Source organism: Porites lutea, chromosome 5 (assembly GCF_958299795.1).
Source record: "Porites lutea chromosome 5, jaPorLute2.1, whole genome shotgun sequence".
NCBI classification, from domain to species: Eukaryota; Metazoa; Cnidaria; class Anthozoa; order Scleractinia; family Poritidae; genus Porites; species Porites lutea.
This window is the reverse complement of record NC_133205.1, coordinates 7,510,807-7,537,491: the sequence shown is the minus strand read 5'-3', so window position 1 is coordinate 7,537,491 and position 26,685 is coordinate 7,510,807. Positions and strand designations below refer to the sequence as shown.

Sequence of the window (26,685 nt, the reverse complement as noted above, 5' to 3'; positions counted from 1 at the left end):
ACTAGGGGGCCCTAAGGCCGACTTTGTTGTTCGCCACTTAAGAATCGAGAAGGGAACTGGAGCCAAAGTTCGTCGCGCAATTGTTTCTGGGACCATTAGTGGGACGCGCCGGTCAGCTATTGGTCAATTCTTCAACCCAGAATACTTGGCGATAGTTAACTCGGCCCAGTCTTCCTCTCGTTTCCAAAGGCTGGTTTTCATTGAGAAGGATCAATGGACAATATTCATCATTTTGAAGGGTATCAATCAAGTTCATAAAACATTTCAGAAAAACCGAAATCGGTTGATCTCAATGAAATACAGCCCCCACCCCCCTGCCCAAGGTGGAGAAGGGGGGTACTCAAAGTAAAATTCAAGAATTTAAGTGCTTAGGTGACCAGCTAAATGAGGAACAAATTTAAAAGTAAAATTGAGCTACCCCTTTGAGCTAGGAAAGCCATTTGCTGAAGGTTTGTGAGCTATCAAATTCCCATTTCTTTTCCCTTGGATGGGGTGTTATTTTTCGGGTTTGGGCCTCAAATACGGTATCAATGTTCGTTTGTCTGATCCTTAAATACGGTCAGGGTTTAACACCCAGAGCGGCGCACACCGACTCCGAAAATTAAACGAGTAACCCCCCACCGGGAAACAGGGAAAGGAATCGCCTTCATAATGCTTGGTACTGAGTTACACACTTGATTGGACAGAGTCGCCATAGTCACAGCAACATCACTCGCTTACTTTCCTTCGCAGGGTGAATCTGAGTAAATTTTGTCACTTTTCAAGAACACATGGTACCAGTTCATTTGGTTAGAGATAATGTTGACGACCTTGGTCAAGACAGTACCAATCGAATTTTAGCTGTGCGATAATTAATTAAGTTTAAAAACCGACAAAAAAAACTTCAGTAAATTATGCACTTCTTGATCCCTCGATTGATTCTTATCGCTAACTAAAGGTACTATATTGTTTATTGATTTGTTGGTAAAATGATAAAAAAGCCTTTTTAATTTGGCAATTATTTTCCTTCTTGCCTTTATCGTTTTATTTTCCAGTATTTAATATCTTGTTATACTCTAGGTTTGCCTTATTCAGCAGTCAATAGAAGAAATTTAAAATCTGGGTAAGGATGATTTTAGCCATCACAAACATAGAAGAAAGACGATCGGTCCACTGCTGTTTTGTCTGGGAAATAACTTCCATTGTGCTGAATAATTTAAGGACATAAAGAGAACACAGCAGGTATATAACAATGGAGGACGTACGATTCTGTCAAAATGACCAATTTGGAGAGTTTTGATTAAAAAAATTCTTCCAAAAAAATTGCTCAAAAAGAAAAACAAAACGCGTTTTTTCCGAAGATAAAGGATGGAAGTGACTTAGTTTACTTCAAATTGTTTGACTCTTCGGGAGAATCAGGTATAGCGTAGTCTGTGAAAATCCATGCTTGTAAAAAAGAAGTGAATTGAACTCACTGGTCATTACGTCATTTGAACTTGAAGAAGAAAGTTGCCCTCGGCAGGTGACAACTTCGCTTATTTACCGACAGGAAAACAATTGTTTTCAGCTTCAACGTAAATATTTTTTCTCTCTCTGTAAATTTCGATGTTGGTGTTCTGTACATCGACGCTTTTCGCGAGTAGCTAGGCAAGGCGGATATGTTGAATCTTCTAGCTTTCTTTGTTCTTTTATTGACCTGGACGGCCGTGAGCAGCGATGGACGAAGGTTCAATATCGGACGAAGAATCAGTGGAGCAGCACAGCGTGTAGCTGGTAGGTGAAATTTCACTTTATTGGATGAACAAATTATTTCTTACACTAGAAATTAAGGGATACAGACTTGTGAACCAAAATAAAACAAATACATTGCAGTTGAGCCATATCAGCTAAGTTAAGTGACATTTAAACAGCGATAAATTGATAAACTGTCGCTTTCTTACCTTTCTTGGTCTGTTTTTGTGAAAGGTACTAATTACTAGAGACGTAAATGAATAGATCTCGTCAATTGCTAGTAAGCTCATCACAAAAATGGGCGCCTGAGGCTTTAAATGTTCAGATATGCAACTGGGGTTAATGGGGTTAAGAAGCTTATAACTGGCTTAGTATTGCTTTCGATCTTCCCATCTACATTTTCCAGGGAATCGTCAAGTGCTAATTTAAACAAAAAGCTTCTAAGGTAAAGTAGAAGCGTAGTTAGAAGGAAATCCACGTGTAATGCAAAATGACTATCTGAGTTGGAGGTTAGAATTTGAAACATTTGAAAAAGGTCGCAACTTTAATTGAACAACAAGACTGCCAAGAAAGAAAACTATATTTTGTTTCCCCACAATGCCTATCTTTTTTTACCAGAATAAGACAGAGAGCTTTAGAAAATGGAACATGGTGCATGGCTTTTTAAAACAAAAAGCTCAAGTGCGCAAGATTTATTATTGTGTAAACTAATCTAACTCAGAATCAAGAACACAAAGCATACGACTTCCATGCAGATAGATTATCAGAACAAGCACGTATTAAATATATGGCGGGCTTGGATTTAGCGCAGGAGGCCGAGGGGGTTGATCCCCCCTTACCACCACCTAACCTTCCTTTTTTAAAAACTGGAAAGTATAGAATGATTGATCTTACTATAATCATCATGTATAACTCCAATCATGTGAATCAAGAAGTGTAATCATTTAATTCACCCATCTCTACACTATTATTTAAACCGGCGCATTATGAAAAAAATAGAAGCCCATGAGCTAAACGGAGCCCACACACACCAAGAAGACCGCTTCACCTGTAGCATCAAGAGACTAAACGTTTAAATTCTTCAGTTCGCGATTACATATAATTAGGTGAAGAAAGAGTGGATTTTTATTGATTTTTTTGTTACTTAACTATTATTATCTGGAAAGACTACTGGGCCTCTACATTGACACACAAGAATTGTTTTATAGACTAACTGTCTGGTAAGAGAATTTTTTCACCGTTTTGAGTAGTGAACTTGAGCTAGATTGACGCTTCGAGTGACAGTACTTTGCCCAAGCGAATTCTTACATTTACTTTATAAACTCGGCCAACTCCGACAGAACACTACCGTTTCCTTTAAAGCTTGCAACTCTGTAATAATAATAATAATGATGATAACATAATAATAATAATGATAATGATAATTAATAATGATAATAATAATAATAATAATAATAATAATAATTTTAATTCAATTTATATTTGATTTCATAGCAAAAGATAAGAAGGCTTCAATACCCGGATTGCCATCAGGAATACCGGGTGTTTCTATTCCAGCGCCGGCGGGAAATGCAAGCACCATCCGTGAGTAAACATTCAGTTTAGAATTAAAACTATTTCAGGCTCTTTCAGGTCCACCCCTGAAAATAACTGATATATTTTTTAAGACCTTTTTTCCATAAATGAATCAATTTTCAAAACTCGTACTTGAGGGCTGAAGAATTTCCTTCCCTCCTACTCAATTGTCAGAAACTGTTTCCAAAGATAATATGTTTTTGTCATGAGGGATATTGTTCATCATGGTTAATGTGCATAATGGATTTCGTTTGTTTGACAATTCTCACTTAGATGTTGATCTTATTGGCTTCCACAAATAAAGACTAAAGCTAAGGGAAAACGTTTGTAGCGTAAACGACCCTGAAGGTATTCGCGCCTTACAATTGTCTACTATCGTTAATAAAGAGAGGAAGAAGAATTGTTCTTGAGGGCAATAGATAATAGCAAAATGTTCATCTGCTGCTTTTCGTTCTTCAGCCGTTATCACTGGAAACAACTCCGTGGTACATGCCGCTACAGTCGGAGCGTACGCAGGTGCCCAGGCAGGTGCCCACAGTGGGGCTAAAGCGGGAGCTAAGACCGGAGCAAAGGCTGGAGCTGAGGCTGGTGCCAAAGCTGGCGAGGAAGCGGGAATAAAAGCTGGTGAAGAAGCTGGAAAACGAATTGCTCATGTCATCGCCTTAGAAACACTTCAGAAAATACTTATGGCGCAGATGCAGAGTGGTCACGTTTTCAACATCTTCGGGCAACACCCCACTGAGAAGCCAGCAGGGGCAGCAGCCGCGGCCGGGGCTGCAGCCGGGGCAGCGACAGGTGCTGGGACTGGAGGCGGAGGTGGTACCGCTGGGACAGCTGGTACTGCTGGAACAGCGGGCACAGCAGGTACCGCAGGTGGTGGCGGAGCAGCGACTGGGACAGCTGCAGCTGGCGCAGAGGCTGGAGGAGAAGCAGGAGGTGGAGGTGGGGCGGCTGCTGGTACTGGTGCTGGAGGCGAAGCGGGAGCCGAGGCAGGAGCCGCAGCCGGAGCCGGAGCCGTAGCCGGAGCCGGAGGGGCAGCGGGCGTAACTTCTGGTGTGCCTATAGTGGGTGGTGTCATGGGTGGAGGTGGCACAGCTGCTGCTGGAGCTGCGGCTGCTGCAGCTGCAACCGCTGGTGCTGCTGCTGGTGCTGGTGCTGGTGCTGCTGCTGGTGCTGGTGCTGGTGCTGGTGCTGGTGCTGGTGCTGGTGCTGGGGCTATGGGTGGAGCTGGTAGTATAGCTGGAACAGGGGCACAATCCGGAGGAGCGGCTGGACTGATAACTTCAATAACCGCCGCTGCGATTGCTAAAGCTAACGCCGCGGCTGCTGCAGCAGTTAACAGCAATGGAGCGGCAACTGCATGTGAGTTGAAATTTGCTTCGTTTCTTTTACTTAAATACTTAACTCTTTGCCTATAACAAAGAAACCTAAGATTAAACATTTGCAGTTGTGTGTTTAATCTGCTTGTTTCAAAACCTTTCAAACAGAATGCGGTTTGAAGAAAAGTCGACGATTGAGAGCGAGGAGGAAGAATCTCTTAAGAGAAGGAAGAAGTTCCCTTTGATATGTTTAAGAAGAATCCTTACATCTTCTTCAAAGAACTCATAAATAATTCATACTCAGAAGACCTTAGTGAAAGTGTTACGCGATTAGCTCTAGGTTGAACCTAAGAGAAAGACTATAAGTCAGAATATAGACTTTATTATGCAGTAGTAAGTGGGGTCAAATGTAAAATTTAACACCACCTATTACAGGTTTAATGGAAACGTCCACTGTTATAACGAATTGCCCTTGAAATTGCCCTAAAGAAAATCAAAATCACGTACTTGGGCAAGCGAAAAGGGGTTTATTAAGGTGAAAAAAAAGTGGTTTTGAAAGTTTTTTTTTCACTTACAAAGTTCAGCGGGCAATCATTTTAATACTTATAACGTTTTACGTTTGTCACAAGTGTCAAAAATCAACATTTTTTGTATGGAGCAATGGCAGCAACCAAAAATCGTCATATAACTGTCCGAAAGGGTAGCGCGCTGGAAAACTATATGCCTGTTGGTTAATCGATACTCTTATCCAATTTCTCAGTAATACATTATATTCCTAACAGAGCGCTGCGCGCTTAAGGTAAGCACGCGAAGCATCAGAGGAAAGAAAATGTGGCTTTCTTTCGGACAAATATTTGCTATCAAGTATGAAAAGTAACCTTCCAACCTCCTCTACGTCCGCCCACAACATGTACCTTCCTAGAAATGAAAATGAAACATATGCTGTCTTTTTTATGGAGTTTTTATACGGTGCTTTTGAGTGCTATACCGTAAAAGATCCAACCCGTGACCTGATACCACAACCCTTCAAGAGACGGTGTATACTAAAAAATTAAGACACAGGTTGGACATTCAAGATATTACACAAGAAAGCATTGCATAACTAATTATCTCATGCCACCGCTCAAAATGACGAATAATAAAAAAATGAAAAAGTCATTTTAAATATTTAGACATACAAAATGAAGATAATTCAGTGAACAAAATTTCTATGAATAGAAAATTAAGCTTTTTGCATTACCTTTGCTTTTTAGTTTTTTTGTTTTGTTTCGTCTCTAAAACACCCCCATGCTTTGAAAATTCATAAATTATGGAGAATTTGTACTGTTTGCTGACTCAAAATGGCTTGTCATAATTTGTTTTTAATGTTCTCTAATAAATTCTGGAAATACTGTCTCCGTTGCAGTCTGTTCAATTTCGTTTTCAGTATTTCGATTACGACTTCTAAGAACTGAAATTGGGATCAAGGGCGTGTCTTAGGTTATGTTTACAAAGTCGTCCCTGTAAGTGTGCCTTGAATGAAAATGTCAACCTGTCGCAATCAACTTGGTAGAAAGTGATATACGCCATCCATATCATGACAGCTGTCAAAATTGGGTAACTGATGACTCTTCTCACACGATGGAATCGCGGAATAGGTCCACTGCCCATCGAAGTCTTGTATCTTTGAGGTTGTCCACTTTTCCGCTACAGATTTATAGCTGGATCGAAGGCCCTTTTTGACAGCGATATTCCGTTTATTTATTTGCTTAGTTTCAAAGATTCCAAGTTAACGGAAACGTTTAAACGGGTGTGCTGCTTTTGGGCTTTTTTAAAGATCAATTTAAAAGTCAAGGCGACATAAACTCGTTATGACAGTGAAGGTTACTTTTACCACAGGAATCTTAACAGTATTACACTGTACTGCTTGCTAAATTCCAGGATCTTACCTTATAAAATGCACCACTCCTTCATTTGTATGCCTTTGAAGATATCTTTGTCAGGTTTGAAAATGTTAAGTGACTCCCCGCGATGACACTTGATAGACTATCATATGGTCTGCCAGGTGTGCCGGCAGGTCTGCGATGTTCAGACCAATAACGAAGAAAAACTAAAATTAATTTAACATTTTCTTTATATTCAGTCTTTCATGGAGCTCTTTATATGATGTATTCAGTAAACCATCCTACCATAGGAGATTACCAGAACAACGCCTGCTTTTACGTCAAGGGTGAAGACCTGATGTTGGGTCCAACTTGCCAGTACTTCATTGCACATGTTCCTGGGTTTAGTCGGGATCGTAACACCATCTCCCTTGAATCCTATTGCAAACGAGGCTACTTCCTACGACAAAAGAGATATGGTTTCATACTGAGAGCGACGCATGCAAGCCTAAATTTTGGCAAGTGTAGTTCTTGGATACAGGCAATAACATAGAATTTTTTGTTATTTTTTTATTTCAATACACTAGCCATTTTGCCCTTGGAGAAAACGCTTTTACACACGGGGAAACAACTTTTAGTGTGTGACCGATTTTCCCATGCATATGGTGAATTTGCCCCGGACAAGAGAGAATGAGCTAGGAGAGCGAGCCCCTGTGCCCCATGATAATTATATGAAATCTATAGGTTCACTCGCTTGCGACGAAGGTTATATTTGTCTGATGTTCCCGTAGCCTCCCACGCAGGTGTTTTCAGGGGAGTTCATTTTTCATCCCTCCTTTTTAGGGAGGGGTGAAAGACGAGCTCCCCTAAAAACGCTTGTGTGGGAGGCTAATGTTTCCGTGACCCACGCTATCTACTTTTACGTGAACGCAACATGTTTCGCCGCCAAGCCTTTGAAGTTTGACAGCAATTGCAACAATTATCGCACTAAAGGTTTAAGTTGTTGACATGTGCTTTATCAGCGCGTTCCACTCATTATTTAGGAATAAATTTCACTAAGTTGGATAGCAGTATTGGAGTCAAAGAGATTAAAGATTGAGATTTAAAAGATTGAAATTTGCTAACTGCAGGTAGCCTCATTTAAAGTATCGAATATTGAATACTGACACATCGTGAGAACAAAGGCAAAAATTGTCGCTGGCGAAATACGAAACCTTAAATAGCGGCTGGCTTCAGTTGTTTATGCAAATGTGCAAGATCTTTTTTTCTCTATCTCCAGGAATATTTCTCGTTCAGATACAGCACACTTGCTTTTATGATGCTTTTAAGAATTCTTCTTGAGAGTTTTAAACTGCATTACTTCTTCTCAGCGTCCAATACTTTCTATGAATATTTCGCTGTGCGAGCACAAATCAGGTCAGATGCCTGAAGCTGTTAAACAGTCGCTAACCTGGACGCCAGAGACGCGGTTTCCGATTCCGGTCAATGCTTTATAGTAAGCGGTGCGCCTACATTACTCTTTAACATTTGGCTAACGCCCTCTCAAAATTCAAATGTTTAGCTGCCAAACATGACGTGTTTGAACCCACATAGAATCTATTTTCATTTTACCTGACCAAGTTTGGATCCTAAACGACGGTATCACAGCTCGCGGGTTTACGTGGATTTCGCCAGGAGAGACAATGGTCATTTAAAATTATAGTGTGGCTTACTCGAGGCTGTTGGTTGTTTATATACTGATGTAGCGAAGACCCCAATGAGAAGTTGTCGTCGAGTCGGAACAACTTTCTCCGGCGACTCTCGCACGCTAGGACCGTTTTGCTCATCGGCAGCTACTCTGGCAAGATTTTTCCACGTAGAATCTTCAACCTCGTCCCCGGGGTGCTTTTCCCTGGCTTTGTAGGCAGGGGGAAGCGCCCTGGGGACGAGGTTGAGAAATATTTTGACTCGTCGGCGAAGGTAATACCAATGCAGGTTTGCACGTCGTATCGCTTGCTGTGCGTGGGCGGCAGTAAAATGAATTACCCGCCAAAACCCACCCACCCATTTAAAATTACATGACGCCATTTTAATGTACCAATGAGGTGGCGTCCTTAAAGTATCTATGCAGTATGAGACAGAACCAAGAATAGATTATTTTCATGGGAAGAGGGTCATGTATGGGGGATACGATCTCGTAGATCATTCTCTCTTGCTTAGGGGAATTCTATAGATAAGTCAAAGAGAATAAAAGAATTCCTTATGACAGTTCTCGAACTAAGGGAATGTTTACATGGAGGTGGGGGACCCCAGGTAGGTGAGGTAACCCGCTTAGGTGGGGTAACCTGCCGTCCATATAATCTCTCATTTTAATGTGATCACGTTTACATGTTAGGTGGGTGACCCAGTATATGGTACCTCACCTACCTGAGGTCCTCCACCTTAATGTAAACAGGCCCTAACATTTATGAGTTAATAAGAACCCAAAGCGGTTCAACCAATCACCAGAAAGTGAAATGTTGCAAAAAGTAGAATCACGGGTTGTGTTGATCTTGGCGCTGTGTCTTACGTGCAACTGGTAGGAATAGAAAAGATCGAAGAGAGCGCCAGAATTTTGGACGCTACTGTGATTTTTTTCTCATTTTATTAATTCAAAAGCACCTTGAGACACTAGGAAGTTTCTTTGCATCAGTGGTTAAAAATCAGAGAATATTGTTTCTGTAAGCAATCGTTGGAACCAATTCTGGGGACCTGCACTTTAAGTGGCGGGCGACAATTTGTCTTTTTTAAAGCGGGAAATGACGTCGATGTTTTCTATGTTGTCCCAGAATAAGGTCCTGAATCGCTGTTGCTAAGTAAAAAAGTTTAACTGGTCAAAACTTTTTACTGTTTGCGTCAATTTTCAATGTTTACAAGGTTTGAGTTTTTCTTCCCCTTGTGCAACTTTGTTAGCGTGCAGCCGCAAACATAAGAAAGATCAAAACACAGAGCGAGAAAAACCCAAGTTATTCCCCAAGCAGAGCTTTCGGGAAAAGGGTCTTGTGTCGACTGTACCTATCGTAAGGCAGGGCTAAAGCTACGTGCAAACCGGGCCAACAATGTTGGGACCTGCAGTGCACGTGGGAAGGATACAACCCATTCGCTACTTCAATATTTCCCGTAATGCACGTTATAACCTTTGTTTTTCATTTCTCGTGGATCAACTGTAATCATTGCTTGGTTTGGTCGGTTTGGTTTGCAATTTCTCAGCTTAGTCCTGCGAGAGCAAGTTTCTTACTGACCCAACCTGTTCGGTAAAGATGGCTGTATATTGACCAATATCCATATATCTTAACCTCATTTAGTTGAGCACCAAGGCGCCATGGTACCCAGTTTGTCAAAGTTGCAGGCTGGCCTTACTTGTGCAGTACTGCTATTATACTGCCCGCGTAAATCAGTTATTTCTACACATCCTTGAAACGACTTTAAGTAAGTGACGTAATTTCCACATATTATACGATTCCGCAGCTAAAGACGCTACGTTTTACATTGGACACCGAGTGGAACACAAAGGAACATTTTCCTTCGGGCTTATTCATCAAGGCTGGTACATCACCGAGTCGAATCAAGTTGGTTCTTCTTGGAAGACAGTGGCTGCTTTCGACAACAAAACAAGTGAATTTGCCATTGAAAGTTCTTTTGTTGTTGTACCCTACACAATGGATGATCCACTCAAAAACTGTGATACTATAGGCCCACAAGAGCCGGAGGGACCTGAAGGACCAACGCCTGGTAAACCACCCCCTGGACCACCCAGTATACCTGGAGAACCACCACCGCCCACCGTGCAACCTTCACCGCCCGTTCCTCCCACCTTGCTACCAGGAAGTAATCATCATATTTTGCCTAAACTTTTTACTTTATTAATCAATTTTGAATTAATTAAACTCTAATGGTATTCTGTTGCAAATACCTGCACTCTCTTATGACCTAATGAACTATTGTGGCTAGCTAAAAAAAGACGACCAGTCGTAATAACCGCTAAATACTTCATTAATATATATTACCTGACCAAAGTGATGCAGAATGGATATTACTAGAGAGTAAATACCAATTATTGAGTTCTATAGAATTTTAGAACACAAGTTTTGTAGTAATCTAAAGAATCGGAATTTACCATTCTTAATTTTGAGCAAAGTTAAAAAGGAAGCGAAATCTGATGAATCTTCTTTCCTGAAGAAAGTTGAAGAGCCTGCTTTTATTTAAAGGAAGACAAAAACAAACAAACAAACAAACCATAAAATGTGTCACCAAACAAGGTTGTTTTTTTTTGGGGGGGGGAGGGGGGAGTTGAGCTTTCTGAACAAGCCATGGACAGGGTGTGAACGTTGTGAGCACGTGGACTTCAAGTGTATGTGGTACAAACAATTTGTTGTTAAAAAAGAAAATTCTTTATGTCATCTTTTTTTCTATAAAATTACTTCATTCTACTATCTTTAAGAGGGTAACAAAATGAACTATTTGGTATTAAGCAGGATTTGGGTTAAAAAAAGAAAACACCTCGGCGGCACACTTCTACCTAAACTTTCCCCAACCCCGGGAGAAAGGGGCGCACTATATAAGGGAATCCGGATTCCAGAATCGGTAAAATTTTTGCTTGTAGAATCTAGAATCCGAGAACATATTTATGCGGGATCCGGAATCTTGGGCTTTGAATCTGGAATACAACTCAAGGAATCCGGAATCCCGCTAACGATTGAAATCTAGAACCCAAGTTCCACTAACAAAGACTGGAATCCAGTACTTGGAATCCAGAATCCACTGCGTGGAGTCCAGAATCCAATACTGTCTTGGATTGCCTCTCAAGGGAAAATATAGCTCTGCTCTTAACCTGTGACGTTATCCAAAGCGAAGGCTACCACCTTGGATTTTACAAACTTTAAATTCATAATTAGGCTAGTTACCTGTCAGTTCGGTAAATGCTCTTATTAGTAAAAATCGTTTTTGCTTTAAAATGGCTCTAACTCATGCCACTTACGACGTCACACTTACAAACCAAGGAACCTACTATGTGCAGAATGAGAGTCGATTTAAAAGAAAGAATGTGGGAATGCATCCCATGTACGCCGAAGGCTAACATAGTAAGAAATCTATCCAGAAACTTAAACACAATCCGGATCATGCCTACTAATTAAGTAAATGCGACTTTGGAAATTAATCAGAGAGTAGCTTGAATTTACAAAGTCTTTCTACAAGCTTAATTTAACCAACTTTTTCTCCCCAGGTAAATGTATTGCGCTTCGTTTCAAGAACATGGTTGGCCATAGATTTCACATATCTTCACCAATAAAAGTTGAGGGCTGGGATGTCTCGGGAAATGAGCTGAGAATACGATTAACTTTCAAAGACCCTCAGTTTCACAGTTTTATCACTTTCAGTGGGGAGGATCCCTACGGATACCTTATTCACCTCGATGGTGACAAAACAATCTCCGTTATGCCCAGAAATAACTGTGATCACTACATAGAAGTCATAGTAACAGCAGGTAAGGATCAAGTTTTTGTGCCAGTCAAAACGATTGCAGTTTGCAAGTGGCGCAGCCGTTTTGAATTTTGACCAAAAATTAGTGTCTACACTTGTGCAAGGTTATATAGTAATTTAATCTGGAGTCCCGCTTACGTGGAAAAACCGGGCTGTTCTGGGTAGACTAGTGACCCACCCACCAGAACTGCCACGGGTGAACCAACTTTTCATGCACGCACCACCCATTTTTAAAGGGAAAAGCCCTGGGGACGAGGTTGGCATTTCCTTACAAAGCGTGGATAAGTGCTTACATAAGAAACAAAAAGTTAAAAAGGCTAAAAGGGCAACCCGCCTAGCTTGGATGGTAGAGTCACTCTCCTAGCCGGGCTAACTTTTTTTTCCAAATAAACACTTTGGACAAGTTTGGCCCGCCCAGCCAGGTCAACTCGGTCAAAGCGAGAAAATCAGAGCATCATGTTGGCTCTGGCAAAGGTGTAATTTTTTTTCTCATATAAAAGCTCGCTAAAGTTGACTCGGCTGCAGGGGTGACCCTTCTACCCAGGGCGGGTGGATCATTACAGTCGACTCTCTCTTAACGAAGACCACTATAAAACGGACACCTCTGTAAAACAGACACTTAGAGTTGGTCTCTGCCTTTCTTTACTCCCTTTATTTGACTCTCTATAAGACGGACACTTAGTGCCGGTCCCAAAGGTGTCCGTCTTAGAGAGAATTGACTGTATACGTTTCTGGGAGTCTGCCCACCTACCCCTCTCCTAGCCAACATTTTGCCTTAAGTGCGAAGTAAATGTTAATGTCGGCTTATGGGAGGGATAGGTGGGCAGTTTCCCAGAAACGTCTCAGGTTTTCCCCATACAAACGGAGCTAAAGGCAAGTCGGAGAGCCGGGAGCTCTATACGGTCAACTCTCTCTAAGACGGACACTTTTGGGACCCGCACTAAGTGTCCGTCTTATAGAGGTGTCCGTCTTATAGAGAGTCAAATAAAAGGATTAAAGAAAGGCAGGGACCAACTCTAAGTGTCCGTTTTACAGAGGTGTCCGTCTTATAGAGGTTTCCGTTAAGAGTGAGTCGACTGTATCACCTGACTGTAATTTTGCACAATTGATCATCATAAAGTCGAAGATAAAATTAATACTCGGCGTTACATAACATCTGCTTGTTCGCTCGCAAACTGGTCATGAATTCGTCGGACGGCTGAACAGCTGTTGCCCTATTAACACTGTATTCATTTTAAACTACTTGAAGGCACAAAATACAGACATTGCAGTACGGAAGTGATGTAATGCTTCTTGCATCAAACATATACAGCAATTAAGAGCCATTATTAATTTTTAGCCAAAGAGAAACGTACGTTTGCTCAGCAACTGCGTCCGAATCCGGGCGTGAATCGAAATAAAGTCACAACACGTCGAAGCAAGAGTTGCAAGAGTTTTTACTTCAGTCAGGAGGCAAAAGGAATGAAAATTCATCGCAAACTAATGACTCCGATTTTGTAAACCTTTCATCACTTTAATCGTTCGCCGGCTGTTAATAGACATCGCACAAGATCGTATGACCTTTGGCGTGTGGCCGGAAATTGGCCACACGCTTTAGACACGTCAGCATGCTGTCACGAAATTTTCGTAGTTTAATACAGTTTTCACATTTTTTGACAAGAAATCCTCTCATCGCAGTAGAAACAGCCATGCATATTTATTTTTCTTTTATAGACACCTACTAGGCTTTGAAACAGCTTTTTTGCCTTCGAAGTACCAAACAGGAAGGGGAACCTCGGATTCCAAGTGACGGGGGTGATCCGTGGAAGCGAAAATTAAGACCAAAAAAGAAAGAATATTTTGAATACTTAGGTAAAGCCACAGCTAAAAAAACGATTTGTTCATAAAATTTTCAAACCAAGAAAAAAAAATACTTCGATCATCCCCGTGACTTGGAATCTGGCCAGAGTACCCCCTCCCCCTCCCCTCCTCCCCTATGCCGGGTCAAAATACTAAGTTCCCCCAGCCCAATGTCCCAACTATAACAATCGCGATAGTCAAGGGGCTATACTCTCTTGCTGCAGCAAAGAGCTTGCAGAATATTACCAATTCTCCGTGGCCAACGGACTCAACGCTATAGTTTACTTTGATTTTGCTTGTTGATTTTTTCGCGATTTGCTCACGACCAGGAGCCCATAACCCAAACCACGACCAAATTATGAAACCAGTTATTACAAGAAAAAAACACAAAGAAACAGTCAGACAGACAGACAGACAGACAGACAGACAGAGCATAATGAAAAAGACCTCCATTAAGATTTTAAAAAAACCAATACATGACACTGTCGAATACGAAAACCCAGAAACCATTTTGTGGAAAAAAGGGTCGCATACAGCTATCAGCTGCTTTTGACCACAACTCGCCGGTAGAGGTACGCGGAAACTAGTGATTGTGAAATGGCTTCAAACATCCTATACTGTTGGAATATTACTTAGCACAGAAAGCTACACATGATTTCTTCTAGCCGACCCAATCCTCTTGGTTCGTGTGGACAAAGTAGCTCACCCCGGGTATTTTCACCATGCTACCATAGTCTCCCTAGATTCCCAAGCCTCGCACGCAGACGTTCCTGTCCCGCGAACGTTGGGTAGGATTGCAGGACGAGCCAAAAGAAAGTGAAGGCTATAGGCTCTCGCGATGATGTGAGGAAGGTCGAGTATTATATTCCCCTATCCTGGTCGACCAGGGTAAGTCTGCGGAGGAGAGTGACTGTGTTTCGCCTTGCACTAAAAACCCATAAACCTTATAAATTTCACTATGGGACTTCAGCACCTCCCTTGAATGATCCATTTCGCTAAACGGGACCTCAAAACAACGATAACAACGAAATTGTGTATCCTAAGGGAGTGTATATACTTTCCTGGCTCTCGTCACTCACAGTGAGGTGATGGTGGCTTATACTCTAATATACCTAACACAGTAGAACCTCCATGTGCGACCGCCTCCCATAAGCGACCGCCAATCCAAAAGACCGAATTTTCCCAGTCAAAGCTTTACAGTTGGAACCTCTAGTAAACGACCACCTTCTGTAAGTGACCGCGACCACTTTTTGGGCCTCACGGTTAAATGTTTTCCATAAGCGACCAGCTGACGCATTCTCTGCTCTCTATTTTTTCTGTGTACACTATGTTCCTTAGAAAATATGAAGACCTTTAGTGACATCGTGGAACCACACATATCCTAACTTAGTAGATGTAGCCAACAAAGTGAAGATTCAGTTGTGATTCTAGACTAGTCTATATCTCACTCACCTGAATCACTCTTAAAATTTAGCATGATTTAAAAGCTGTATTTGTCAAAAGAGGTAAAATATGATAATTTGCCAGGAATTTGTTACACCGTCATTTAATAGAATGTGCCTGGACCTCTTCTGGGAATAGACCCTATGTGGTCCGATTCTTCTAAACGACCTCCTCCCGTTAGGGACCACTAAGTCTTTGCATTTTTGGTGGTCGCTTACGAGAGGTACGACTGTATTACTTTGACCTATAAGAGGCTTACCGATAATAAAGGGGATCTGGAAGGGGGCATGGATGCGACAATCACATGCCAGGTGACTTACTTAAAATAGTGGACATTTAACTGACAATCAAAGTTTGTGCTTATTATTGGGGTTATCTGGTGTTTACACACCTCCCAAGCCACTCTGGGCGAGCCAACTTTTCCCCCATTTCCTTACAAAACTTGGTAAACCGTTTACATGAGAAAAAAAAGGTTGGTTCGGATAGACGCCTTACTACCAGTAGTGGGCGGGGTTTAGTGCTTCCGGAAGTCGGCCCACCACTGAGCAGGTAGTGGTAGGCTCACCCTTCTAGCCCGGCTAACATTTCTCCTTTTTGGTTCGCCCAGCCAGCTGGGACAACACAGTCAAGGCTAGACAAAGACAGCATGCGCAAGCACTGTTGACTCGGACAAAGTGGCCAATTTTTCCTCATATAAACGCTCGCTAAAGTTGGCTCAGCTGGGAGGTTGACCTTCTCTCTGGCACAGCTTTTCTCCATCCATGGGTTGCAAACAGTCTTTTAGCAGTCACGTTTGAAATTTATAGGAAAATGATGTAGCACTTCAAATAATAAAACAAAAATACACTTTTTTCACAGCCTGTCAATACCTATAAAAGAAATCAACTGCAGAACAGGAGCCAATTTCAGTTTTTTGCGCTTTTCACTCTAGCACTGCGAAGCGGACTTGGAGCGCGAGACACGCGCGATGCATGGCATCCTTGGAGACCCAGAGGCAGATAAAGGGGGCGAGGGAAAGTACTTTTACTTTTCTTCGTGCCATATTTTTCCGCCCGTTTAGACTTTCCCCAGCTCGTCTCCACTATCTGCCCCTGGGTCTCCGAGGATGGATGCATAGGGAACAAGTTCTGCAGGCTATAAAAGAAATTTAAAAAAATAAAAAAAATAAAGCAAGGCTGATTTTATTTCGATGAGTCTATTTTTTGTCGAAAGCAAACGTGAAAAATCGTATTAAAATTCGTGACAGTATGCTGACGTGACTTAAGCGTGTGACCGATTTCCGGTCACACGCCAAAGGTCATACGATCTTGTGCGATGTTTATTATCAGCCACGAACGATTGAAGTGATGAAAGGTTTTCAAAATCAGAGTCATTAGTTGGCGATGAATTTTCAATCTTTTGGCCTCCTGACTGAAGTAAAAACTCTTGCAACTCTTGCTTCTAAAGGACCGCAGTGACGTGTTGTGACTTTATTTCGATTCACGGCCGGATTCTGGCGCAGTCGGTGAGCAAACGTACGTTTGTCTTTTGGACCTTTTGGCTTAAAATTATGGATTTTGTGACTCAAAACGACGCAACAGAAGTTGGAAATAACTTTCCTTACTGTAAAAATGTGTTACGAGCAATGGTGAGTAATCCTTTCATGTAAAACTTTTCTTTTAGTTTGACAACCGTCGGCAAGCCGTCTAATTTGCATAAATTTACCAATTCAATTGCTCTCACCGCTTGCTTTAGTGTCAGGATCGTATTTGATTTCCAGAGCTAAAACTTTCCAGTAAGTTAGTACAAAAGCCAAGGTTCCATTTTATATTGTTTTTATGATCAAGCGGCATATACCAGAGGCCTTTTTTAATAGTCAAAGTTAGCCTTCATTTTCTAGCACGTCTAACGTCACAAATATGACCTCTTTAGACTTGTCGATTATAAAAATATAAAACATTGTTTTTCAAATTTTCTTTTAAGTTTTTCAAGAGTAAGAACAAAATAATAATTCGGTGAAGTTTCAATGTCAAGGAATGTTTCTTACGCGTTCACCCTTCTCTCGAAGTTACCATTGCATCCTACCGTGTTTTGTGCGAAAAACAAGCATAAAATCGATTTTTTCAAACTTTTTTTAATTTCTCCTTTAAAATGAATCGTTTGAACCCAAAACTATTTTTCCTTAGATTAGGTCACTAAAAGGGATGTTTTGGCAAAATAAAAAAAAAATTCGATTTTTTGACGAGTGTCTTGCGATTCTCGATTTTCTCAGAAAATGGCTCTTAATAAACAGTAACTGATGGATTTTCCTCACGTATAATAAAGCAGAAACTTTTATAAAAATGGTCAAATGGCCCTTCTCCTCTTTAAGTTATTGTATGATGAAAATTATTATTTCTTTTTATTTTAGTTTAATTTCAGAGTGTACTCTAACTTAATATGTGTTTTTTTCTATATGTAGGTAGTGATTATGATTAATGATTAATTTATTAATTATCTTATTAGTTACTTATCTAATTCACATCAGTCTCAGCCACTTTCAGCATGCGGGGCTTCTAAAGGCCGCTCTGTAACTTGTTGCTGTGTGCGTAATGTATGTAATTATAATTATTATTCATTCTAAATATTTCTCCTTTTCTGGCTAAAATTCCACGCATAATTCATCATAACCGCCTATTAGCGACTAAATTTCAGGGGCACCCAACGAGACTATAGTTCAAAACCACATAAACATAGCATTGTTGAACGTACTTTAGTATTTAAACGGTAGATAAACGCTTATTTTTATCCCCTAAAAATTTTTCATCTGTTCGGATTTCCTAGCTGAAAGTATAGTGATCAGAAAATTATAGGGATCAAAATTTACCTTTTCGAAAATTTCAGCCAGAAAAAGGCTCCCGAAAATTCTAGGTGACCTTTTTAGGGTAAAAATCTGTTAAAAATGGGCAATTTTACGATTTTTTTGAAGTTCGAAAATCCTAGGAGAGGCAGGCAAGCAAGAAATTTGTCAGAAAATGATCCGAAAATTCTAGACCTCAAATCTTCTTCCGAACAGATAATTTTCCGAAAACTGTCGTTGGGTGCCCCTGAAATTTGGACGAATTATGTCATATGAGAAAAATGACGTCAATCGTGCAGCACAATTGCCAGTTTATTGAACAGTTAACCGAGAAGACCTGGGGTGAGGTTGACTTGTTTTGGTATTGAGTACAAAATGGAGGAACATTTCACTCGTTTCACGAGGAGAAATATGCGAACTATTGGCTAAAACCATAGCAAGAACAGTAAGAAGACAACTTGACGGACATCTACTAATTGGAGAACATATACAGAACTAAACAACCCTCTATCTCCTAAACTTGCCGATAAACATGCATTATCGAACATAAACTTAACATCGATGCGGGTAAGTATGTTTTAGCTTGTACTCAAACTGGGAATTATTTTGAATGAATAATAAAACATGCACAATTATTGAATTCTGCTTTCGTATCATCTGAAGAATTATGGAGATCGAGGATGTTATCCGCCGAGGCCTCCCCTCATCGACCTCATATAATTTTTCAGATGATACTCAGCCTCATTGGATATTTGTTAAGTATGACTTGAAGTTTTTATTGTTTCTTCAAAAATTTCACTGTCTTTACAGATACTGTAATAAAAGAAGAATAATCAGTATCATCTAACTTGACAGCTCGGTACTGCTTTATAACTATAAAAATCCATCAATTTTCTCCCCATTTTTCTTTTCATTATTTTTTAGAGCCTCCTCCTCCTCCTACAGTGCAACCTCCAGTTGCCCAGACCACGACAGCACCAGCAGGGGTTCCACCTGTACCACCGGCCACACCGGCACCGGCGGCACCACCTCCTCCTCCTCCTCCACCACCACCGCCTCCACCTCCCCCGGCTCCTCCTCCACCTCCTCCACCTCCTACACCTCCTCCACCTCCTCCACCTCCTCCACCTCCTCCGCCTCCTCCTCCACCATCTCCACCCCCACCACTGCCACCAGGCCTAGCCCCACCAGTACCAGCACCACCACCTCCCGTACCACAGCCTCAAGCACCGCCACCGGTTCCTGCTAAGCCTCCCACCGCTGCCCCACCAGCACCTGGTGTCCCACCACCACAGACGTTACCTCCTGTAACACGTAAGCAAATCTAATTCTAATTCTTTACGAGACTGAAAATCTATAACAAAAGGAATACACTAGAAATAAGTGATAGTTTTTCTGTGATGGCTAGTGTGGCAGTAAATAAAAATGAGCAAAGGTTGTTGTACCGTTTTCTCAGGTGCGAATCCTAACAATCCTCCGTAAGTGTCGTTAAGTCTTTCATAAAGTTTAATTTTTTTGTTTCGTTAAATGCATACAAGCCTGAAACTATACCACCAGAAATCAGAGAGTGATCAACATCTAAGTTCGCGTTAATCAACATTAAGTTATTAAATAAGCTTATAAAGGCAATAACGGGATAAAGAAAATGATCGAACAATTGCCTCACGAATTCTCTTCACCACGGTAAGGGAAACTGGAAGGATAATATAATTCTCGCTAGTGTCAGGGTTAAATTGGCTAAGTCATATATTATTTCTTACAGCACCCCCTCCACCTGGAGGCACGACATCACAGGGTAAGAAATAGTTTTACGATTAATATTTAACTGAGAATTGCGCTAGCTGGATTGTGGTAAGATTGGGATTGATTTTTTTTTAACTCCATTCACCTCTGACGCATTACTGATTGGCTAAAGTCTAACAGATTAACTAATCTCAGTTATGGCACTGCGTGATTCTGCCTTTCATTTAAGAGTAAGGGTTTGACGACGAGTATGAAACAAAGTCGGTGTTGTGTCTCATTGCATAATGGATAATGGAGTGTTTTGGTTGATGAAGCGATAGCGTCCCCAAAACAGTCTCATTGTGCAACGCCGCTCCGGTCTTACATGCCCGGGAGGGGAATACTTTAGGAATTTTTGGGTGGGGATGTGCCGCTGGAAACCCTGGAACCCTTAGCCTATACCAGAGCAAGTTCAGCTGAATTTTGTTACCCTATACTACACTAAATTCCCCAAATCCCTCTATCCTAGAGTAGCTTTTAGGCTGAGTTGCGTAAATTTAAACTTTCCAATTTAACTTTTCTTTATATTTTGGAGGGCCAATTCCCGGTTTCCCTAGTCTAGACTAAAATCTTCAACCAATTGATCAGTTTCCTGGAAAATGATACCCTATTCTAAACCCAAACTCTCTGATTTATATACTCTATCCCAGAGTACACTGTTTGAAAACCATACCCTTCACAGCGGCACATACCTATATAGCCCATTTTTGGCAGTACCCCCCGGTCGTACATGCAACCTCAACATGACTAATACCATAGCGTCTTAAGCTACGGTAATTGACCACCCCAGAAATACCATAACATACCATAATGATCTTTGTTTTTCACTCCAAAATTTTGCATAAGCATTGTCTTCAGTTTCTCTTGGGAGCTAAAATGGCGCCAAGAGAAACTGATAACAATGCTTATGCAAAATTTGGGTTGACAAACAAAGAGCATTATGGTATGTTATGGTATTTTTTGGAGTGGTCAATACGGGCAACAAAAACTTTAGCTTGTTTTGCAACATTGCTGCAAAACGAGTTAAAACGCAAAGTTGCTCGTTTTACAACATCTTCGATTCAAACCTCTGGCAACAAATCAAGTTGTTCGGAAAGCTGCTTGATTGCTGGCATCTGATTGGACACAATTACGCGGGAATCACGCTGTGCACAGGAGGTACGACACTTGTTATAGAAAACGTCTGTCTTGGGCCGGTAAACGCACGATATGTACAGATTTTGATGTAAAAAAAAACTACTCTCTACTTTCTGCAACACTTTTTCGTAAAGTGTAACCTGATGATAAGCTGAGTTGCTGCAAGACAGGTTTGATTCGTGGGTACTAAAACGTGCAACATCGCTGTTCAACACGTTTTGCAGCAATTTTGCCAAACAAGTTGCGAGTTTTTGTTGCCTGTTTACGTACCGTCGCTTTAAATCGACCTGAATCATAACAAACTGAAAGATCTCATATTTATCACGTCATGGACGCGTCTCTGAGGGTCGCTATTTTCTATTTGGACAGTCAAACTATACTAATGTATTTTTTATCGTTCTCTAGGTGGAAAAGAAATACACTATCATATTCACTACCATCCTGACGGTAAGACTAATATTTACGATTGAATGGAGCGTTTATACTCACATCCGCAGCATCTAGAAACAAATCGGTTAATTTACAGTTTCGGGCTTAGTATCCTAGCCTTTGAGGGAACGGAGGCTGAGGTTGACCCTGGTTGTTTACCATTTACAATTAGTTCCCGTAAATGGGTTGAAGAGTCAATGGAACATAACCTTTTGGGTCGTTCGAGCGGAAAATTTCCAGGAGCAACGGAATATCTGAAAAGGTAGTCCTCTTTTTCTGGACGGAATGTTTCAAATGGATTTCGTGTTCCATTTCTTCAAGGCCACCTTTGATACCATTTTCGGGGTTTTCGCTGCCGTTTTTTGAGAAAGGAAATGATTGGTACAAATTAATGGTAAACGCCATTCCGGGACGAAATTCACCAGTCCTGGATTTTGCTTACCATTTACCCAAACCGTGAACCAACCCGTATGCCCATGTAAATGGGATAGCCCTTCTTTTGGTACAAACCTCCTTCCTATTCTTATGGAAATTATGGACGCTTTCCATTCAACCAAAACTTTCGAAAAATATGGAAACAGCGGCAAAATGGTACAGAAATTTCCGGAAAAGGTTCAAGAAATTCCGAGAACTGTTGAATTTCCGAAACGCGAAGCATTTAACCAAAAATTCGAGAAATTCCAGGAGCAAAGTGGAATGGAAGGAAAACATCCGGGAAAATTGTTTCGAAAATTGGGGTATACCTCGCGAGGTTGTCCCCTTTTTGGAAATTTTGGAAAATGTTATTCTATTCGCTAATTGAAGTTGCTGAAAATTCAAAGCGGACGTTTTGGTTGAATGGAAAGCGCCCTATGCCTAAAAAATACTAGTTTGCTGCAAAGAAAAACATTGTGATTTACATAACAAAGAGAGAAAACAAGGTCAACTCCAGTTATCAAAACAAGGTCAACTCCAGTCTCGTTTCCATCTGTAACTGTAAAATGGGCTATTAATCAAAACAAAAGCAAGCGGTTACAAAAAACAACCCATAATTAGAGGATAAAAGAATCAAACATTGATATAACTTACCGAAGATACACTTTTTGTATTACGGAATAAATTAAGTGAGGCCTAATATACAATTTTTAGTATGACTAAGTGGAATCTCGTGTTGTAGGCACGTGACTTTGTGAGGGGCTTGCGTCACCTACTGTGGTGCTATGCATCTAAAAACCGCGTGGGAAGCAAAAAATTAATCAATATAAGATTTGTTGGAAACTGACCGGCTCAGCTGCGAAATAGCTCTTCTGGGATATTTTGATCAATGCCTATACAATGTCGCGAATCCGAACAGCACGAGACTCTATGAGGCTTAAAATTAATGGTGATAATCCAAAAAAACTGAGTTGTTTTATACAACGAAATATTTTCACAAATGAAGAAACTTGATTAGTAGAGCTGGATTTCGCGGTTGCATCGAGCAGTTTCCACAGAATGGTTTTGGAGGCAAAGAATGCAAGGTAAGATGTTCGTTAACTGTATGGCAAACCTTAATTCAATTTATTTTGCTTGGATTTGTAGCTTTAAAGAAGTTCTGCAATCTCTGATTCTATTTAATTTTTTTGCAGGCCATATCGGTAGCATCTGTCCACTCGTGTGTAACAAAATTCAGTCACCATGTCTTCCACCTTGCCCTATTGCATGCTGCAATAAAAGATTCGAGACAACTTCCATCGAGTCTGTGAAGCGTTCAAACACAAAGTCAGCATTGGCACCACCCACTAAGTCTCAAAAGCGTTCAAACAAAAAACTCACAAAGGCAGCGTCGATACCTTTCACTAAGTCTCAAAAGCACCGAAAGGCAATACCCGTACCTTCCATTGACTCTGTGAAGCGTTCACACATTGAGACAAAGCCAGTATCCTCCACTAAGACAGAAAAGCGTTCAAAAATAAAAACAACACTGATGTCTTTCACTGAGTCTGTGAAAGTTCCAAACAGACAGGTGCTCTCCACTGAGTCTGCAAAGCGTTCGAATATAGAGGTAACACCGGTCGAGGACAGATCAAAGGTCATTCGGCAGAGCTGCAGTTGCCTCATGGATTGTGATGGAGCCGTATTGGACGAAGACAACCAAAAATGCCACGAAAAATGTACGTGTCATCCCGACGAGAACTCCACAACTTTAGAACAAGACAAAATCTCCGATCATGTAGATTCCCAAAAAAAAAGAAAAGCTTTTTCTCGTCCTCACATTGGTTCAAAAGAAATGGAGAAAATAAAGCATTTGTTTACAAAATGGATAAGGGAATATAATGCCGGTGTCCAGAGAGGAGAGAAAAATGAAGAACACACTAGCAAAAATAAACCATTAAGAGATCAACGCGTTAGTTTTATCAGCAAAATGCTGAAAAACTACCAGTATTTTCGTCAAAAAGAGAAAACTTTGCGTCTAATAGAGCAGGAGCAAGAGGACCTATCTAATCAGCAGCAACACTTAGAAGATTTACTAACCAAACAAGAAGATGTGCTAACAACGAAAGGCAGTATTCATGAAAAGGTTGCCACTCCCGGCTTAGCAAAAACTGAGCAGCACCATCTGCACAAAGATGATGTCAATATTTCAATAACCACCTCTAACGCAACCCAAGCTCCTCCCACAACAACGGCTCCGGCAAATGTGGCTATCAACCAGCAAACGTTAAGTGAAATTGAAAACATCAAAAAGCAGATAGAAGAGATTCGACAACAACAAGTCACCCTCTCCCAACAGCAAGTTCAGCTGGCTGACCAGTTAAAGGAGGAACAGGCTATTTACGAGCAAGCTAAAGCAATTATTCAGCTTGTTCTACAACAAACCCTAGGTGCTGCTTCCACCGCTGCTGCAGCTAATGCTGCTACGAAAGTCCCTGAAACACAGTCAGATTATGAGAACAAATTATCCCCAGAGGCACCGGAAGCATCGAACGAGGAGTCAGTTCCGCCCTTGACTTATTTAGGCCAGTTACAACGGCTGCTCTCGAGGCTCATGTTCAAAAACGATGAAAATTCCCAGGAAGGCAATGCCAATGATAATGAACAATACGTGTTTTTCCAAAACTCTCAGGAAGGCCAGTCAAATCGGAGAAATGAAAATTCGGTTTATGCAAAAGACGCTGATATCCCCGTGGAAATTGATCGCAGTGACCTAAATGATCAAGGGTTACAAAATTCATTGCTCGGAAGAGACAGTGCTGATAGGTCGGTAAGCGAAGATGATAATGAAGGTGCTTTTTTGTTAGAAAAAGGCGACGATGAGGAAGGTATTGCGCCAGGTTATGCGGTGATGGAAAAGAAGACCCTGCATCCAAATGATCTGATCACTGACTCAGAGAAAACGACAAAAGAGATAAAAGACAAACCTAGAGACTTGACACATAACACGGAAAACCGTGTTTAAGGCTATGAAGGTGGAATTTGACTCTTCAAGTATATTTCACCACAGTAGCTCCAATCAATGACCAGCAATTGTAGGCCAACTTGGCATGAATACCACGCTGTTCACAATAATAGACAACGAATAAAAATAGCGATGCCATAACGACGCAAAGTCATAATTGTAATCGAATGCCTCTAGTTTCGGGTATTTTCTGTACGTCCATGCATCAATGATTCGGATCACTGAGACAAGGGCAAGTTTTACTGAATATGCTAAAGTGCTACTGTCAACTGTCAAGCTGCTGTTAGGTTTTGTTATTAAATGATTAAAAGCCTAAAATGAACATTCATAGTGTAGATGTAAATTTCATACATCTGCAGAAGTCTGATGAAATAGGCGTCTATGAAAATTTGTGGCCAGCGGTTCAATTATAATGTTTTTACCTTGGTCTCAAGCCTTATTGTGGCATAATTAAGGTAAGGTCTGGTCCACAACTGCAAAGCATTGAGGAACTTAAATAAAATATCCACTTTAATGTCAAATTACCAGCCAGATTCCAGACTTAAGCAGTCGTAAACGCCACAAAAGCATAAGTGAACATGATGCCTGCGGTTGTATTAGAGGGTTGACGTTGGTCACAATAAAAAGCAGATTCCAATATCGAATTAAGGTTATCAACAATGGCTCTTGGTAGCTGTGAACCCTTTCAAAGCTTCTCAATGACGTGTTTAGCTTTACCCTATTTCGCTACGCAGTTTTTGAAATCATCAGAGTACCTTCAATAATTTCTTGGCTTTATTGTATCGGCTAAATGGTAAGACCTGTACCTCTGTTATCCTCTGTCCTCTGTACCCGTCAAAGTGTTGAGCAAATATCGTTCTAAAGGAAAGATAGTCAAATAAAGACGACATGATCAATACATTCTGTGTGCAGGTTTTCTTCTTAAGATGGTGCCATTTTTTAATTTAGTCCTTATACTGTAAAACTCACAGAACTGTGAGCACCACAACTATGTCAGGGTTGCTATTTTGTTGAGAGAAAAAAGCCAATTAGGCATCGGAAAACTAAACCACCAGCATCTACGGTAATTAGTGTGTGGTTCGTGGCTTGTTGGTGGTTTCTGATCTTTGTTTTGAAGAGAAGTCCGGAAACATCGAGTTTGGATTCGAGTTCGAGTTAGACCTTCATTTGGACAGCAAATTGGACTTAGAGTTAAAGTTCGAGTTTCATATTTTTCATTCAGATTCACATGAATTTTGTACGTCTTTACATGGGCCACGCCCTCTTAAAAGGACAATTTCGCCTTACATTGTTAAAACCTATATCCCTGCTCTATAAATTGCCGCGTTTGAATTTAAAAAGGCATTAGAAAGGTGATTGTAATAAAATTCTCTTTTCACTCAATTTCAATGGCTCCTTTCACTTTTTCCAAATCACGGTCAAATTCTATCTGCTACATTATTTTCTATGGACGACCATTTTCCATGTAGGCCATTTTTTGTGTAGGCCAAAGTCGACCAAATTGCTTTACCTCCGTTGTAACTGGTCACGACATAATAAACAATCCGGTGCTCATGGTTCTTTCGAGTTTGACAGTAAAAGTGGTATTCCCTCTCCATTTTTTTTTTTTTTTTCATTTTTTAAGGTTAGGGCCAACAACTTCATTGGTACCAAACTGTATTACCATATCGATTAAAAATATATATATATTAACAAAATTAAAGGGGACTACAAACTGCTCCCAATAACCAGGGCCTTAGAATCCTCGTGGTACACACCTATTCTGAACGAGATCTTAGCTCCATAAACTCGAACGTAACAATTATAGTTCAATGCAAGTTTCTCCTTGCTTTTTATACGTGTTGTCTCTTAGTG

The 26,685-nt window shown here is 40.8% G+C and overlaps 1 protein-coding gene across 1 annotated transcript; it reads left to right on the top strand.

The window, feature by feature from the left end:
- Positions 1-1,488: 1,488 nt before the first annotated feature.
- LOC140938681 (uncharacterized) lies at positions 1,489-25,245 on the top strand. The gene is made up of 9 exons (XM_073388180.1): positions 1,489-1,752; positions 3,205-3,294; positions 3,745-4,647; positions 6,727-6,984; positions 9,953-10,312; positions 11,709-11,969; positions 18,990-19,379; positions 21,390-21,431; positions 23,021-25,245. Exons 1-9 carry the CDS (start codon positions 1,638-1,640, stop codon positions 24,829-24,831), a joined length of 4,230 nt encoding a protein of 1,409 aa, XP_073244281.1. The 5' UTR covers positions 1,489-1,637; the 3' UTR covers positions 24,832-25,245.
- The last annotated feature ends 1,440 nt before the right edge of the window (positions 25,246-26,685 follow it).